General features: G+C 45.2%; 1 protein-coding gene across 1 annotated transcript in view; it reads right to left on the bottom strand.

Annotated features, from left to right (window-relative positions):
* The window catches only part of GDPD5 (glycerophosphodiester phosphodiesterase domain containing 5), a 205,520-nt gene that overhangs the window by 35,950 nt on the left and 151,876 nt on the right, over positions 1–17,694 (bottom strand). The window contains exon 8 of the mRNA XM_065422704.1: positions 3,213–3,295. Coding sequence (XP_065278776.1) covers positions 3,213–3,295 — 83 coding nt within the window. The remainder of the gene's footprint in view (positions 1–3,212; positions 3,296–17,694) is intronic.

Raw genomic sequence — 17,694 nt, forward strand, 5'->3', positions numbered from 1 at the left:
AAGATGACAGAAGAGTGGCAACATTAAAAGAAGAAGAGGGACCCCACAGAGGTTGAAGAGCTGTGGACGAGAATTCTTTGCTGTGGAGGTTTGAAATCTATCTCAGAGCAGCACAACAAACCCTTTTGAAAGATAAGGCTCTAGACATGATTTTCGCAGTGGGGAAGACAGGTTGGGGCAGCTGTTCGTCGGGAAGCTGCCGCCATGCTTCTCCAGTCACCGGCTGGCCTGAGGTGCAGGGAGTGAAGCCCTGGAAATGGCCAGGGGTGTCAAAGCACAGATCCCCACTGTAGCGAGGCTCAAGAGGGAGATCTTGAATACAGACAGGGTTAACAGTAAAAACCCATTTGAATCTAATTGGGAGTCTGCCAAGGAGCCTGCCTTGAGCTGGGAGCGGTACAAAGACCTACTTTAGTTGACGGAGCAAATGCAGTCCCAGCTTCACCACTGCCCGCGGAAGGGCCTTCTCCGAAATGTCACTCAAATCTTATTTTCTATTTCTAGCAAGGAATTATATAAACTGCCTTTCCACCCAAAGCAACACGCTGACACAGCACCAGTCCTGGCCAGAAGCACATCATGCCTCGACATCTGAAGGTCTTTCATATGGTTTAAAACAGCCGAGCAGACACGGAATGAAGAGTGTTGACTGTTTAAGGTAGATAGGCGCCCACGACTCAGTACATCTCTCAGCACAGTGTACTCAAACACTCTTTAACCAACACAGTGCCGTGCAGAAACCCTGTGTGGCCTTTAACGTTCCCTCCCCTTTCTAATCCTCTCCCTGGCCCCATCCAGGTGTGTTGTCACTTGGAACGCCCGGGCTAAGTAGCATCGTACAAACATGCACAAGTAAGAAAGGCACTGCGTGTACAGCGGAGCCCTGACTTTATAAAGATCCTGCAGGATGCATTTCATGAATCAAGGGTGGCATGATGTCAAGGAAACATGCAGACTCCACACTCCCATGGAGGCAGGGGAGACAAAAGCTTTTCAGTTGAAGTGCAGATCAGGGTTCTCCTGCAGGGGGCAGTAGACAGCTCGGCAGCTGAAACACAGGACTGCCATTTCAGCAGCATGACGTGGTCCAGGCTCAGGGTGTTTGAGTGATACTTTCAACTCCACAATTCTGCAAGGTCAGCTGACTCTGTTAGAATAGCTACGCAAAGCGACCAGGATCATCCCTGACACACAAGCGATTATTTTGCTTCCAATGGTATTCTCTTTGCAACAGTTAATGACTTAACTTTGGAATGATTCTAAAGGGATTAAGCCGCTATCAACCCTGATTTGTCCTTCAACACTGCAAAATGACCTCCCGCTAGAGCGGAGAGGAACTTCCATTAGGGTTTAAATCTGTTTGCTGTCAGACGGCGATTGCAAAAGACAAGCCCTGATGTTCAAACTCCATAACCCACAAGCCTATCTTTTACCGCAGAGACGCCTTTCAGATAGAATAACCCATCAAAGAGGTGGGTTTAAAAAAAAAAAAAAAGTGTGTCTCTCTCTTGTGGGTTAATTTCAAGCTATTTCTTAGCATCAGATATGAACCCTGATCCACACTATATGCAAATGCAGTGTCACTATTAGACAAGCAAGAGAGGGTCACTGACTTTCAGTGCAGCAAAATGAAACCATGAGACTCCACATCCTCCCCCATGCAAAGAACGAGAATCAGATTTAGCATCTAACCTAACAACAGAAATAAAAGGCATCCTCTCCAAGATTCAGCCTGGCACATGTGCTTACAGCCCTGGGAAGGTACTAAAAGGAATGCCTTTCCTGAGTGTGGTTTGCTATGCAGCCACATCTCACATGTTAGTGAGTGCTCTCTTGCTATCCCTTCCCCATTTCGCCCTGCCTCTGTTCTCCTCTCTCACTTCCTTCCTTTTTTCCTGTGCCCCATTCGTCTATTCCACTTCATCCATTTTTGTTGCATGCATTAACCAGTTCTTCAACACTGTGATACTCTCCCTTTTTATATCTTCCACTTAACAACCTTGAATTTGGTCCAAAAGTGCAAGTTCAAAGAGAAGCAGCAGGACTGTGACTTGTATCTTCTAATTCAAAATAAATATCCCATCTAACCTTGCATATAGCCTCCCTCACTTGCTGCTGCTTATTCTTTATTACACACAATCCTGCACCTGGCCTTAAATTAGCTCCTTGGGCAAGGACTGTCCTTCTACGCTGTGTTTATACACAGCGGTTCTACGATGGGGCCCTGAGCCTGACTGCTGCTGCTAGGTGCTACCATAATAGCAGTCACACACAATCATCCTTAAAAATGTCCCTCTGAAGTTTTGCCTCCCATTCAGTGGGAGCAAACAACAGTGGAAGTTTGTTGTACAGACGATGTCGAATCTGCTCTCTGCAAATGTGCACATGTTGTATGTCTATGAAGAAAACATGCATCAAATATTTATATTTAAGAGATCTAGGAGGTCTGAGGAAATTAAATGCAGGAAATTCCCCTCTTAGACATTTTTTATGTGAGAATAACTCCACTCTTTCAAAGATTTCCCCTAACTCAGCCTTGCCAAGTTCTACAGGGTAGAACTGATTTTTTTTGGGGGGGGGGGGGGGAGAGAAAGGGGGGGGAACAGGCAGATAAAAATCTAATTAAATTTTCTTCATCTTTAGCATCATGGTAAGGGAAGGCAAAGAGATTTTGTGTCTGGACTGGTAAATTCTCATGGCCGTTTTAACTCGGGTGGCACTTGTACAATGCAATGAAAAAATTTAGGACTTTCATTCTCCTTCCCTGCCAACAGAACTTCACTATAGCCAAGCTCTTTACAAGCAGGTTCCACTGTACTCCTTTGGAGAATGCAGCCAGACTAAGGCAAACCAGCCCCATGTTATCTTATTTCATCACAATAAAGCAAAATATCGACAAGATGGCACCCTGTCGTGAATTTTGGCTCTTGATATGAAGATTAGTAGAAAGTCTGGTTTCCTTTATAATTTAATTTTTAATCATTGTGCCAGCCAAATGACTAACATACATACTTTATAAATAGCAACATATGAGAAGATACGAGCACATTCTCCAAGAGGCCCTGCTCAGAGGATGCTACAGATACTGCAGTGGAAAACTTAAGTGGCAAAATTCAGATCTGGAACCAAAACAAAGCAGATCTAGGGATTTGGGTTGGACGGGTCACTAAAGAAAATCATTGCACTTGAAGCAAACAGTTACACAGACTTGCCTTATCACTACGTCAGCTTGCACTCCATGTGTTTTCTGCTCCACTGCTTTTTGGAAGGACATCAGAGTGTTTTCTGGCGCCAGCTAGGGAAGAAGCAGTGAAAAAGTGTATTAATAAAGTAGCAATGTTTATAAAGCCCTCTTTCGGTAAGCCACACATGACGCTGCAACAACAACACAACAAATAAATCAAAATACCTACAAGAGATAATTAAAAGGTTGAAGAGACAACAAAGCACCATTACTGAAAAAAATATTACAAGACTTCATAAAATGTGCTCCGTGAGAATCATGTTATATCACTGGAACGAACTGGCTAGGGGTAGTACGTGTAATTACTACCGCCCTTCATAGATGGAACTCAATCTGCCCAGCAGCATGCTTTAAATCTGTTAGCTGCTAACAGAGAGTCTCCTTTACTCAGTTGGTAGGAGCCAGTTCATTCTGAGATCTATACTGAATAATCATGATGTGCACCAAAGTCCTAGTGAGCTCTGGATTTGTCATCATACGCTGTTTAAAAGGTTTGATAACGTGTACTGGTCAGCTGCAATGGTTCTCAAATTGTGGTTTATAGATGACTGATGGCCTGCAGAATGCTTGTTGGCGTGCCCATAAAGGCTGGCTGGTTACATGGAGTTGGCACCCCTCAGTAACAGCTATTCATGGGTTCTGGAAGTAGAGGTGCTGCCGCACCCTTTGGCTTGAAGAGGTTTCCATCAATGTACATACTGTTTTACAAAAATAAGAGTAAGCCACAATGTCTGTCTAGAAAAGTTTCCAATCAAAGACAAACTAGTCAAACAAACAAGGAAAGGGGGAACACCGACAACCCTCACCACATGAGTCACATGAGGTCAAGATAAAGATAACTATTTCAAATATAAGTGCAATGTCCAAAGCTGCCAGAAGGGGGCAGCATTCAAGCAAAGATCCTGGTCAGCCAGCAAAAACATATTTGAGGTTACCCTTTGCTAAAGCACTCCCTGCTCTTGCCTAGCTTTCAGAGTCTCATGTCTTACCAGGTTTCATTAAGATGAACAAAGCAACCTGATCCTGTTTCCACTGAGCATCACTCGACAGTCTCTTTCCCAGGCTGCACTCACTCACACAAAAACAACAGGCTGGCACCTGCACAGGCGACGTCTGAGCCTGATCCTACGCGGGGTAGCTTAAGAAAGAGAAGTGCAAGGCTGGTGTACGGACACAGTGCCTGAGTTAGGAGCTATTGTGAACACAGGCCTCACATCTGCTTTTGAAAGCCCACTTAAAAGGCTTCCGAGCAGAACAGGAAAAAAGCAAGCTACACAAACTATACTATAAAATTCTAACTATGCTAATATAACAAATATAAACCTATTATCAATAGCTCTTTACAGGAGATCAAAGAGAAAAGCTGGAGAAATCTGTGGACGCTGGGTTTCCGACTCAGGCCACATGGCGGTAAGAAGGAACTGGAGAGCTGCTGGCCCGTACTGCCTCTGATACCATTGGTCTGGAACATGTGTGGGCCAGTGGACACTACTTGTTCGACTCGGGTGCATGAGAACCAGCACTCGAAGAAGAATGTGGATTCTAGCAGATGTTTTCTCTGCCCAGTCATGGTACTTCTCTCACTGAGCTAAGCACAATAGGAGTGACTAGAAATATAAACCCAACTGTAGCAGCAAAAGGCAAATAAGAAATCGTACCCACAGTGATTATAAACAAGTTGCTAAATATTTCCACGTTAAGCAGTGGAACTTCTCTGAGGATCTGTCTATGGAACATTGAAAAACAACAAATTAGACCAACCCCACAGCAGATTCCACAAATCAACATGTTGGTGGTTGTTATTGTCATGGTTAACTTCTGGGAGAAACCATGACACCGGGACCCATCCACATGGACACTACACGACACCCCAACATCAACCTATCAAGACAACCCCACTGGGAACTGAATTATCTGTACTCTCCAAGGGACTGAACGTCTGCACCACCACAGAACCTTATACCATCCTCACGTGTAGAACTAGAAACATTCATTCACCGACTCCACCTCAAGGAATTTTCACAATGAAGACATCACCCACAGCTACCACATCCGCACCAACAGTCACAAGCCAAAAAAATCCAACTATCATTGGTTAATGATCAAATCAGCAGACAAAGGAGGCACCATTGTAGTCCTCAGTCAATGACTAAGGCTAAGATTTAGTCATAGGTATTTTTAGTAAAAGTCATTATTGCCCGTGACTTGTCCATGACTTGTACTATAAATACCCCTGACCAAATCTTAGCTGCTCTGGGGCGGCGCAGCTATTCGGGGGGGGGGGGGGGGGGGGGGGGGAGACGGACACACCTAGGGGCACCGCTGCTGCTCTGGGACTGCTGCTCCAGGGCCGCCCCCGGGACTGTTGCTGCTCCAGTGGCCCCGGGGCCGCTCCAGCAGTGGCTGGTGCGGCTGGCCCCCGGGCTGCCCCAGCTGCTCAGGTAGCCTTGGGGCCTGTTGCACCGGCCACTGCAGAAGTCACAAAGATCCCAGAAAGTTACGGAATCCGTGACCTCCATGACAGACTTGCAGCCTTACTCATGACGACTACGTTAATGAGCCCACCAACAATTCTGACACCACCTACTATAAAGAACTGAAGGAATACCCTACACCATAATCCACCCAGGAATTTAAAGATATAATCAAATCCTTCCCCAAACAACTCCAAGAGAACCTCTATAACCTCATCCCCCTGAACCCACCCCAGGGAACTTCTACATGCTTCCCAAGATACACCAGGGAACCCAGGCAGACCCATCATATCGGGCCATGGCACTCTTACTGAAGGAATATCAGGACCCAAGGAAACCATCCTCCAAAAGGCCAGTTTCCTCCAGGACACCACCAAGTTCTTCCAGAAACTCTGCAGCATTAACAAGCTCCCTCAGAACACCATCCTTGCCCCTATGGAAGTCAATTTCCTATACGCCAAACATCCCTCACCAGGATGGCATTGCTGCCTGCCTCAGATATCAAACCACTCAGAAATCCACTGCAAACATCTCCAAACTCATCCATTTCATCCTCGCCCATAACCAACTTTACCTTGAACAAAAAACACTTTGTCCAAACAATGGGAACAGCCAGGGGTCCTAAGATGGCTCCCCAACATGCCAACCTGTTTATAGGCCACTCCCTCACAGATTTCCCCCGCACCTCAACACCCACCACCCATCCATCACACTCTCTCTAGATTAACACACCCACACCAGCATCAGCTTCCGGGACATCACGATCAACTTCAACAAGGGAAACCCATGGATCACCACACTTACCTCCACAGATCCAGTGACCACCCTAGACACACCAAGAAATCTATTATCTACAGCTAGCCCCTCGAATACCACAGAATATGCTCAGAAGAGAAAGTCTGGGATACACATCTCCACACACTTAAAACCACCGTCACGAGACATGGACACTCCACCAGAGAAGTAGATCACATCATGGAGTGGGCCACCCAAATACTCTGGGAGAACCTGTTTCAATACAGAAATAAAATCTTCTCCGACTGCACCGCCCCAGTTGTCACCCACCACCCCACATTGGAACCCATGTGGGGTAGCATCAAACAATTACAATCTATACTACATGGGACCCCATCCTGAAAGAAATCTTTCCTGAATCCCCTCTTCTGGTCTTCAAATACCCCCCCCCCCCCCCCCAGTGTTACGAAGCTCATCATCTCCCCACAGATCAGGACACACCAACTCAAAGCAGCAACAGACTCTGACAGAGCAACAGGTGCAAAACCTGCAAATATCTCTCTACTGCTCTGATGATGAATATCCCCCCCCCCCCCCAACACACCTTTCAAGATCCCTGGGTCCTACGCATGCCTATCACAACATGTAGTGTTTCTCATCCAGTGCATCAAATGCCCCAGCAACAACTATGTGGGCGAAGACAGACAATCACTATGCTCTTGAAAGAACTCACACAGAAAAATTATAAAAAACAAAAACACCCTATTACCTGTGGGTGAACACTTTTCACAAAGCAAATCACACCTCTCAGTCCTTTGTCCTCTAAGGAAACCTGCACAATGCCTTCAAAAGATGAGCCTGGGAACTTAAATTCATAACTGTGCTGGTCACTAAAAACCATGGACTTAATAGAGACACTGATTTTATAACCCATTTAGGGTGACCAGAGAACAAATGTGAAAAATCGGGACGGGGGTGGGGGGTAATAGGAGCCTATATAAGAAAAAGACCCAAAAATCGGGACTGTCCCTATAAAATCGGGACATCTCGTCACCCTAAACCCATTACAACAATTTGTAACACACCCTGCTAGCAACTAACCCTCCATTGTCCTATGACTGCAGAAGTGTTAATTGCCCACTTCATTTTAAGTGGTCTCCCACAACATGTGTGAATCCCTTAGGTTTAATAATCTGTCCCACCTTGTATTTAGTTTGGACAATCTGGTTACTTTCTCCAGATCTGAGGAAGAGCTCTGTGAAGCTCAAAAGTTTGTCCTTTCCACTAACAGAAGTTGCTCCAACAACAGATTTAAAATTTTTATTAAAGTTAATGTTTAAAATTAAATATACACAAGTTAAGAGGGAAGGTACTGTACATCTGGGGTCTGGCTTGAGTTATGAGGGATTACAGGTATCAGTTACAAGAATCACGAGATACATACATATCACATAACCAGCATAGGTCCAGATTGGGGTGTGGGAGTTTTTAAAGCATCAGTGGATAAGTGGGCTTGGGTACGCCACCCATACCTCAAATTTTCCCCAGGTGGAGGTGTGGCTGAATGAATAAGGTCCTGCACATACTGCAAACTCCCCGTTTAAGCACCATGCTTCAGCACGGGAGCACCCCGCACCAAGTGAGAACAAGATTTATCTGTGTGGATGAGAAGAAGCTGTGCTCTGCTCTTTACCAATCACCTCCGTGGTGGTCTAGTGGTTAGGATTTGGCGCCCTCACTGCCGCGGCCTGGGTTCGAGAAACTTTCCATCAACATCTATCGAACAAATCAAACCAAGGCTAAAACACTAATACGGGTTTTGTTCGGGCCTGCCCTCAGACAAACCCAAACTATGTTCTGACTCCAGCAGTACTAGGAAATGGTAGGCTTTGTAGTACAGAGGGGGCCCAAAGCTGAATGGCCACGGGAATCTTGGTCTCCATGGGGACAAGTTGTGGGAGGAGATGCACAAAGGAAATGTAATAAAACAAGAATAGATTTCGACACTGCCAGCCATTCTTCAAGAGTCTCCACAAGGTAAATGGAAGATGACTCACGATGTAAAACACACAACAGCTTAGACTGAGCCAAATTAAAATATATAAGTGGCATTGCTGTGCACTGATACAATGGCTCTACTCCAGAAGCAGCGGTGCTTCAGTGGTGAGTGAAATGATTTTTGTATATGTAAAGCTCTTTAGGATCCTCTAGTCTGAGAGGCACTAGAGCACATGCCCGGAAGAGGGTATTTCAGCCATTTTGAAACGGCTTGAAACTTTCACCTGGACACTGGTCATTTGGCCTCTAATAATACCCACACATGTAAAATGACAGAGATCAAAGCTTACTAAGAAAACTGTTTCTTTGGGACACTCTCTTGATTTGCCACCTGATCATATAATATTGGCTGTCTAAAGGCTGTACTGAGCAGCATATCAGATGCAGTGTATTTGGGCCAGGCTGACACAAACTCCATGGTGAGGACTGCAGTTTAAAGCTGGGATGTTCACTGAAATTCAGTGGAAGTTGGGAACCTGACCCCCTTAGATGCCTTTGAAAACCCCAGCATCTGTGCTTAGACAGAACCAGTGCTGGGTGAAAATGCAGTTTCAAGCCATGGAGAGGTTTCTGCAGAGCTGTTTCAGTTCCTCTAGGGCTTGCAGAGTTCAGTTTCACTGTTAAGGAACCAGGAAACTCAAAGCAAAAAGCGCAGCAGAAGCCACGTTTTGTCTGGCTGCCAGCTGAACACCCTGCAAAGCCACTGGTTTCTCAAAAATTCAACTCAGAACCACAAATCGGCTCAGGCTCACTTAAAACATGACCCAGACTCACCAGCTTCAGGAAACCTAGATTTGTCCCCACACTCGGCTCTAATGCTAATGCTGGACATTCAGAGGAACAAGCATTTTGCAACTCAGCTCCAGGAATGGAAGCTATATAGCCAGTGCCATCAAAATTCACTATTTGCCACTCTGCAGTGATTGCGATCCTGTGGGATCTTCTGCTAAGGAAGATACCAAATCTACAGCAGTCACCTGGGGTGGTGAATCCTAAGTGTTTAAAATGGTGCCCACTGTGCACTAGATCCTCAGCTGGAATAAACCATCAAGCTCCACTGAAGCCAACAGCACTGTGCTGAATGACAACAGTGGAGGATCCGGCTCTTGTCATTCCAATGACATATAACTTGAAGTGCTACGAAGCTGCGCAGTAGCTGGTCTATGTAACCACGTGATCTCCTTACCAGTTATTCTTAGTCTCTCTAGCTCCCTTTTCTTCCTGTGTGTGCAACACTCATTTGTTGATCTAATTTCAAGCTACTCTACGCTCTCCAGGGCAAGGACTGCCACTTCCACTGCATGTGTGCACGTGCGAGCAGAATCTAGCTGAAACCACTGCCTGTCATGTTGTTATTGTCTCACTGTTTCCTTGTACTCCCCCATCCGTATCTATCTGTTGTCCCTCATCTCATATTTAGACTGTGAGCTCTTTGGAGCTGGGACTGTCTTGTTGCTCTGTGTTTATACAGCCCCTGGCACAATGGGGTTCTGGTCCCAGGGCTACCGGAATACAAATAAGTAACAATGGGGTACCAATCCTGATTGGAGCCTCTAGGTACCACCACAATACAGATACACAAATATAATCATTAGAATTTAGACTTGACCTCTCCTTTATCTACAACTGTTGATTCTCCATTTTTCACAAGGCCTCTTCCCCTACCAGTTTCTACACCACTTCACTATTCCCCATGCCTGGGCATAGGGAAGTGTCATTTAGTGCTGGCTTTATTACAGCTCTTAAACTGACAACTCCTTCACACACAACTATGCAGAGCATCCAAGAGAACGTAAGAGAGCCAGGGACCTTCATAAATCAAAACACACTCCCTTTAGACCAGCCTTTGTTTATTCCCAGAGGTCTGCTCACTACTGCTGGGAAAGCACTTCCCCCTGATGCTTGCAAAGTGATTTTAAAACCAGAGCTGTGAGCTTTAAAGAGGATCCTTTGTAAAGGAGCACTGGGATGATCCAAGTGGAATACAATTCACTCCCACCAGCCTCCCTTCTCCCTAGAAAAGTAGGAAATGCAAAGCAAATAGTGACATATTTAGCACAGCTGTGCCCAAGGGAGCTAGCCACTGTCACAACAAAGTCATCTACTTGGAGTATAAGGGGTTTGTTTAGTTTTAAGGGTTTTTTTGGTTTGTTTTTTTTAATTCTCCAGCAAAAACTGTAAAACAGAGATGAATCACTTCCAGATGTAAATATTTATATCACTACTAGGAATAAGTTTCTCCCTTAGTCCAATGTTAACAGGCAGATTTTCTTTAGAAAGCCCTTGCTCTCTTGCCATCTGGTATAATTGTTTTTTTTAAGAGAACAAAGTTATAGGAACGTCAACCCGAGGGAAAGAACACAGTGACGTTTTCATTCTAAGGCCTGATCACGCAAGCCCCCCCGTCAGGATCAAGCCTCCTCCAAATGTCAACTGGAATCTTCCATGCAGAGTGCTTGGAAAATTTGTTCTTGACAGAGGAGCTTGATTTAAATGGATCACTTGCAAAGATCAGTCCAAAATCTACCTCTCAATGATTGCTGAAGGAGAGAATGGAGCAAATAATTTGCAGTGAATTACTTATTCAACAAATGTAGTCTGCTTTCCACAGAGAACATTCACAAGCCAATTGCAACTTCCTTAAGTTTATTATCCAAATTAATATCCTTCTGCATTTTTTGTTCTATGGATTTGTTGTGAATATTCTAAATGTGAACCGAGCTGCTTTTCCGCAATGGGTCAGATAAGTCAAACAACATTGTTTCTGTCCTCTGATTGGCTGGGCATGCAAGCACTTTTGTTGCCATTAGCCAAGTTTGCTTCAAACTTCCTGGATGACTCGAATGTTTTTGGGAAATGAACAAAGAAGGGGTGCAAATAAACTCAATTCATTTTAAAATTCAATAGAATAGTTACAGAACATTCCCAGCATTATTCACGCAGCTGTACGGAAGGATTTGGCTCTTGCTTATACTGATATACGGGAAGGATTAGATAGGAAGGGAATTTCTTGGTATTTTGTAGCAAGTACCACTTTGTTGGTAAGCAGTTATAACCAGCCTTGACATGGTGACAGAACAAGATCTGGAAGATGGACGTTTTCTTCTGTGAAAGTCAGATTTGGGTAGTTCACAGTTTCATAGATCCATATGTATTTGGATATGTATGTATCCATATGTATCCATACTTATATCTCAGTAATGCCCAAAGGCCCCACTCAGGACAAATGTTGTGCTGGGCATTATAGAAACAGACCAAAAAGACAGTTTACATTCTGAACAGACAAGACTGCAGAAGAATGGGCAATATGGTGATTATTTGGCCAGAGGAAGGGTGGTCCAGTGCTTAGGGTACTAGACCGGGACTCAGGAGAGCCTCAGCAATCCTATGTTCTGCCACCGACTTCCTGTGTTGCCTTGGGCAAGTCACTCAGTCTCTCCCCGTGCCTCCGTTCCCCATCAGTGCAGCAGTACTGCACTACCTCACAGGGATGATGGGAGGATAAATGCATTTTAAAACTGGTGTGGTTTTCAGATACTACAGTACTTTGGGTAGAGAGAATGATTGAGAGTCAGTGGGTCCCTACACACGTTATGACTAACATTCTTGACACTTACAGCCCGCCCCAAAAATGACTACTACCAAAATAGCGGCAAACCATTTCTCTTCAAAGGCTTCCGCTGGAATTCCCTGCCTCCAATGCTCTTTCCGCCTCATGTTTCACTTGTTAGGGGATCCGTTTCAGGAGTGACATGGTTAAAACCAGGTTTTAAACGGTAAAAAGGTTTCAAAATAAACCCCCCCATTCCCCAAATAAAGAGTTACGCTTACATTTGAAGAGCGTACAGGAAATAGGCCTCATGCAAGTCAGCCCCAGGGATCTGAAGCCTTTTGTACAAAGCCGGGTGTTTCTCCCACCTCTGGACTTTGTTTTGTCTAATACAAAACAGGAAAGGTTTAGGAGGTTTTAGACCCACATAACAAACCCGTAGAGACCCTTCGTTAAAGTCTTGCTTCACTAGAGGGGAAGGGATTTGTCTTGTTTACTCAAGGTCCTAAAATACTCCCTTGAATTATGGATCACAAAGCTTGTGGGGGAGTCAGATCCTTTGAATTGCAGCAGGTTTGGTACAGCATCACAATATGATCTCCCACATGGCTTCTGAGACTTACCACAAACTTCAGCCAAGGAAACCATATTCCCTAATGGGATAAGAAGTGAGACACTGACCTAATAGATAGATGAAATGTCTTAGCTTTGAATCAGCTTCTCATAATAATCCCAAAGGATTCCAATACATTTAGTGGACTATACATATTCAGCACTACTAGTACAGCCACCCCAAGGATGGAAGGAGGTAAACAAGAACGCAGCAATGAGGGAAGAAACATTTTGGCCAAGGAGACCAGGCAAAACTTAGACTTGGTCCACACTAACCCCCCCACTTCGAACTAAGGTACGCAAATTCAGCTACGTTAATAACGTAGCTGAATTCGAAGTACCTTAGTTCGAACTTACTGCGGGTACAGACGCGGCAGGCAGGCTCCCCCATCGATGCTGCGTACTCCTCTCGCCGAGCTGGAGTACCGGCGTCGACGGCGAGCACTTCCGGGATCGATCCGGGATCGATTTATCGCATCTAGACAAGACGCGATAAATCGATCCCAGAAGATCGATTGCTTACGGCCGGACCAGGAAGTAAGTGTAGACCTGCCCTTACAAAACATGCTATTAGATATTTAATAGCGAGACAAGAGATTTTTATTATTGTTTTAAGGTCTCAGTTGGACGACAGACTCTAGATGGGATTCATTAGTTACATCAGTGATGGCGGTACGTAGAGGAAGTCGACATCTCTGGTTACAATCCTTTATATCGCTCCGGCCAAGTTTTAAATTTGGTGCCTAAGGATAGAGAACTGAATAAATGTTGTCTGATTTCAGTGGATCCTCTCCTTACGCTGAAGTCACCGGGAGCTGAAAATGATCAGACCCCTTTGAATAACAGGCCACATTTACTTACTACCACGTGTAGTTGGATGCCTGATTTTAGACACCCACATTTGAACATTTTGAGACCTTTGTTCTTTTCTGTTCACTTAATTCTTCCACTGTGCAAAAAGGCTATTTGTTTTCTGCAGCTTATTACAGATCACATGCCTTACTTTCCAGCGAGGGAGGAGGAATGGACAAGCCAGAACACCACAGTTGGCTAGAAGGTTCTCCCATAAGCCATAACCCTGGTAGAAGGTAGCTGCTCCGATCAAGTCTTCCCTGCACATACTTGCCTCGCACTGTTTCTCATTCAAGGGCTCGTTTGTGAGCAGCAGTCCCTGTTCTCTGTTAACACTTTTCGGCTCCCACTACCTGGCGCTGAGACTGTCAGATAGAGACTGAAAGAACTCAGTGATACACGAGCTTTTTGGGGAATGGATCATAGCTTCATACTGGTGTGGAAAGCTGCTTACATACTACTGGCGAGACGTGTGATAATGATATACTTCATGGTAAATTTCCCGTTGCTACCATAATGCCCGGCCTGTTGGGGATATAAACAAACTACAATGTAATTGTCAGAGCGATTAAAAATTGGCTGCCCATCAGGATGCTTCATACTAGAAGCAGGTCCCCTCCATGCCTCCACTCAAGCGTTGGGTGTTTCCAATTGGCTCAAAAAGGTTTTGTAAATGTGAACATACAATAAATCAGCAAGTCAGCATTCCTGACAAAACCCTCCTCAGTGCAGAGCATTTCCACACAGCACAAAAATATCCACCGTGTGCTATGGGGACAGAACAAGGAGCCTAAATGTGGTATTCCAGATCAGAGTGGTTTTTCTTTAGTGCACTTCCTACAACGTGCAGACAGTGTTTCACCATTATGTCTGTGTCAATGCTGTTAAGACATACTATTGGAAAAATAGCTGTCTAGGTGCTCTGCCAAGAGCATTGACTTCCCTGCTATTTGGAGACCCAAGCACCGTGATTATGAACCACTCCTGTCTCCACTGTGCACTCGGGTTGGTTGTTTCCACAGTACCACCCTGACGCTGCTTTAGAACGCCAGTGCCTCATTTGGTCTCAATGAAAGGATGTGAAAATTAAGCACCATGTAATTTTCCAGAAAGCTGCATCTATGATGCTAAGCTATTGGCACTATAAATCTTCCAGTTGTTTACCTACAACACCAGGTAGGCCCATCATTAACAATCTCACTTCTGACACAAAAGTAACAAACACACATTCAAGATTAACATCTAAAAACAAGCAGGAGGTTGATGCAACAACCATATTTACTACACTTGAGCTTATGCAAAAGCAGTGATGCATAATTCTTCCAATCTTAAAGGCTGGGCACCCCAAATCTAGGTTCTGCTCCTTCTAGAACAGTGGTTCTTAACCCATGGCCCATGGGTTGCACGCGGCCCAATTAGCACACAGCTGCAGCCCAGCTGTGTACTAAAAGGCGGCAGGGTCTGGGGTCGGGGCTGCTGCCTGGTCCCACACAGTGTGTCAGGGTCAAGGCTGGTGGCGGGGTGGGGTTGGGGATGCCACCCGCCCCCTGAGGCTGGGTCCGTGGTTAGAGTTGGGGCTGCCGCCCGGCCCTGCAAAATAGGGGTCAGGGTTGGCAGCGGGGTTGGATCAGGGCAGCCGCCCGGCCCCGCAGAACAGCGTCCGGGGTCCCTGCCGCTCAGCCCCACTACCGGGGCTCCACTCCTTGCCCCACTCTGTGGAAGGGGCCCTGGGCTGGGGGCGCTGGGAATAGCAATGGGGGGTGGGGGAGTGCTGTGGTTCTCAACCTGCGGCCCAGGTAACACATTGTGGGCTGCATATGCAGACCACAATGATTAATAGGTTGAGAACCACTGTTCTAGAAGAACCAGGGAACTCTCCTCCTCACCAGAAACGTGATCTTGGCAGAGATTTTCAATGGCATAAATGACAGGTACCTAACTCCTATTGACTACCAATGGGAGTTAGGAACCTAGTTGCCACTTTTGCTCATGGCGTAAATTGCCAATACATCATATATATACACACATATATATACACACACATATATATAAATATATATATATGGATGGGGGAAATGGACATTGATACAGTAATGCAACTTGCACGCTAAAGCACTTGAATGCGTCCTTTGTGCTGGGTTATAGCGTGAGGTGCTGAGCGTTCTCCACTCCCGTTTGCCACTTCCCGCGGGAGACGGCTGCACGAATAGGTATGACCCAATCTGATTCTCCATAATATTCAGCCTAAAACTTCCTGTAGTTGTAACCCAATATTCCTCGCTTTTACTCCTTGAACCACCCTAATCAATTTCCTGCCCTCCACCCCTCACTTAGTCATCATTCCTGGACACTAAACCTTTCCTTGGAAGAGAGTCCCTCCAGCCTCTTCATTGTTTCAGTGGCTTTCTGCTGAAATCCATTACATTTACCTAAATCTTTAAGGTAATATCATGTCCAGATGTTAACACAATATTCTGGGTGCAGTCTCATCGGGCTAGTACAGAAACTAACTATAGTGCTCCATTATTATTGATTATAAGTATTGGAGTGGTACCCAAAGGCTCCACCCACTGTGCTGTTTGTTCAACATAAGAACGGCCAAACTGGGTTAGACCAAAGGTCCATCTAGTCCAGTATCCTGTCTTCCAACAGTGGCCAATCCCAGGTGCTCCAGAGGGAATGAACAGAACAGGTAATCATCAAGTGATCCATCCCCTGTCGCCCATTCCCAGCTTCTGACAGCCTGAACACTGCTCTCCATCACCTCCCTCATCCTCTGCCTCACCCCTACACTTCTCCTGCCACCTGCACCTTTCCTGCCAAACACACCAGGAACCATGGCTCCTGCCCCAAAAATCTGACACGTTAATTTTGAAACAAAAACCTACAATCTTGTACCATGAGCACTGTTTGGGGCTAAAACTTAAGGCCACATGCTCCCGACCATCTAAAGAGATGCTCCCCTCGGATGACAATGGGCCACTTTCCTGTACCATTGTTCATTTACACACAGAGCAACAGTAATTTTGCGAGCATGCAATTCTGCACCTATATTATGCAATAATCTGGCCCTTAGGGATAGCTCAGTGGTTTGAGCATTGGCCTGCTAAACCCAGGGTTGTGAGTTCAATCCTTGAGGGGGCCACTTGGGGAGCTGGGGCAAAATCAGTACTTGGTCCTGCTAGTGAAGGCAGGGGGCTGGACTCAATGACCTTTCAAGGTCCCTTCCAGTTCTAGGAGATGGGATATCTCCATTAATTATTATTATTAAAATAGCATCAGTAGGATTCAGAGTCAACTCCTGGTTTAGACAACAGGAGCAGTTCACATCTGCCAGGGTTAATACATCCCTGCATCCATCCACTCATATTAAAAAGGGTTATCTTTGCAACTTTAAGGGCTAGATACTTTAATAAATGAAAACTTATACTCTGCTGAACCTGAATCCATCAGAGAACTGAATAAATACACCTCTACCCCGATAGAACGCTATCCTCGGGAGCCAAAAAATCTTACCGTGTTATAGGTGAAACCGCGTTATATCGAACTTGCTTTGATCCGCCGGACCGCGCAGCCCAGCCCAGCCCCCCCCCCCGGAGCGCTGCTTTACCGCGTTATATCCGAATTTGTGTTATATCAGGTCACGTTATATCGGGGTAGAGGTGTACATGCAGTGAAACAGGCATGACACTCCTGTCTTAAATCTTTGTTTTGTGTGTTTATCTTAAATAAAAAAAAACCTAAGTCTAATGGACATTTAATGAACATGATATAGCATTAAATATTGACTCTCTGAGCACAACCCAGAAATCACGTCTGCCCCTTTCTGGAGATGAAGATTAACATGGCTATATAATCACTAAAGTATTATCAGCTCTTATCTGTCAGATCTACTATTGCCCCAGGTTCCAGCTCCCTAGCTTTGGAGACCTTCTACATTATTTAAAGGAGAACTGTTGTCGGTGTTCTGCAGCACAGTTTCTTTAGACCTTTCGCTGGGTAATTTACACACAGTAAGATTTTCTCCAAAATAGTTAGTTCAGTGACAAAGCACAGCAAGTAGTTTTGTGAAAATTAGATACTATTAGTGGAATTTCTTTTGGCAAAGCTTTAAAATAATTAGGGCTGAAAGTAAATACACTTGGTATGACAAGTGAATCTGGTGCGGC

Source organism: Emys orbicularis, chromosome 1 (genome assembly GCF_028017835.1).
Source record: "Emys orbicularis isolate rEmyOrb1 chromosome 1, rEmyOrb1.hap1, whole genome shotgun sequence".
Classification (NCBI taxonomy): domain Eukaryota; kingdom Metazoa; phylum Chordata; order Testudines; family Emydidae; genus Emys; species Emys orbicularis.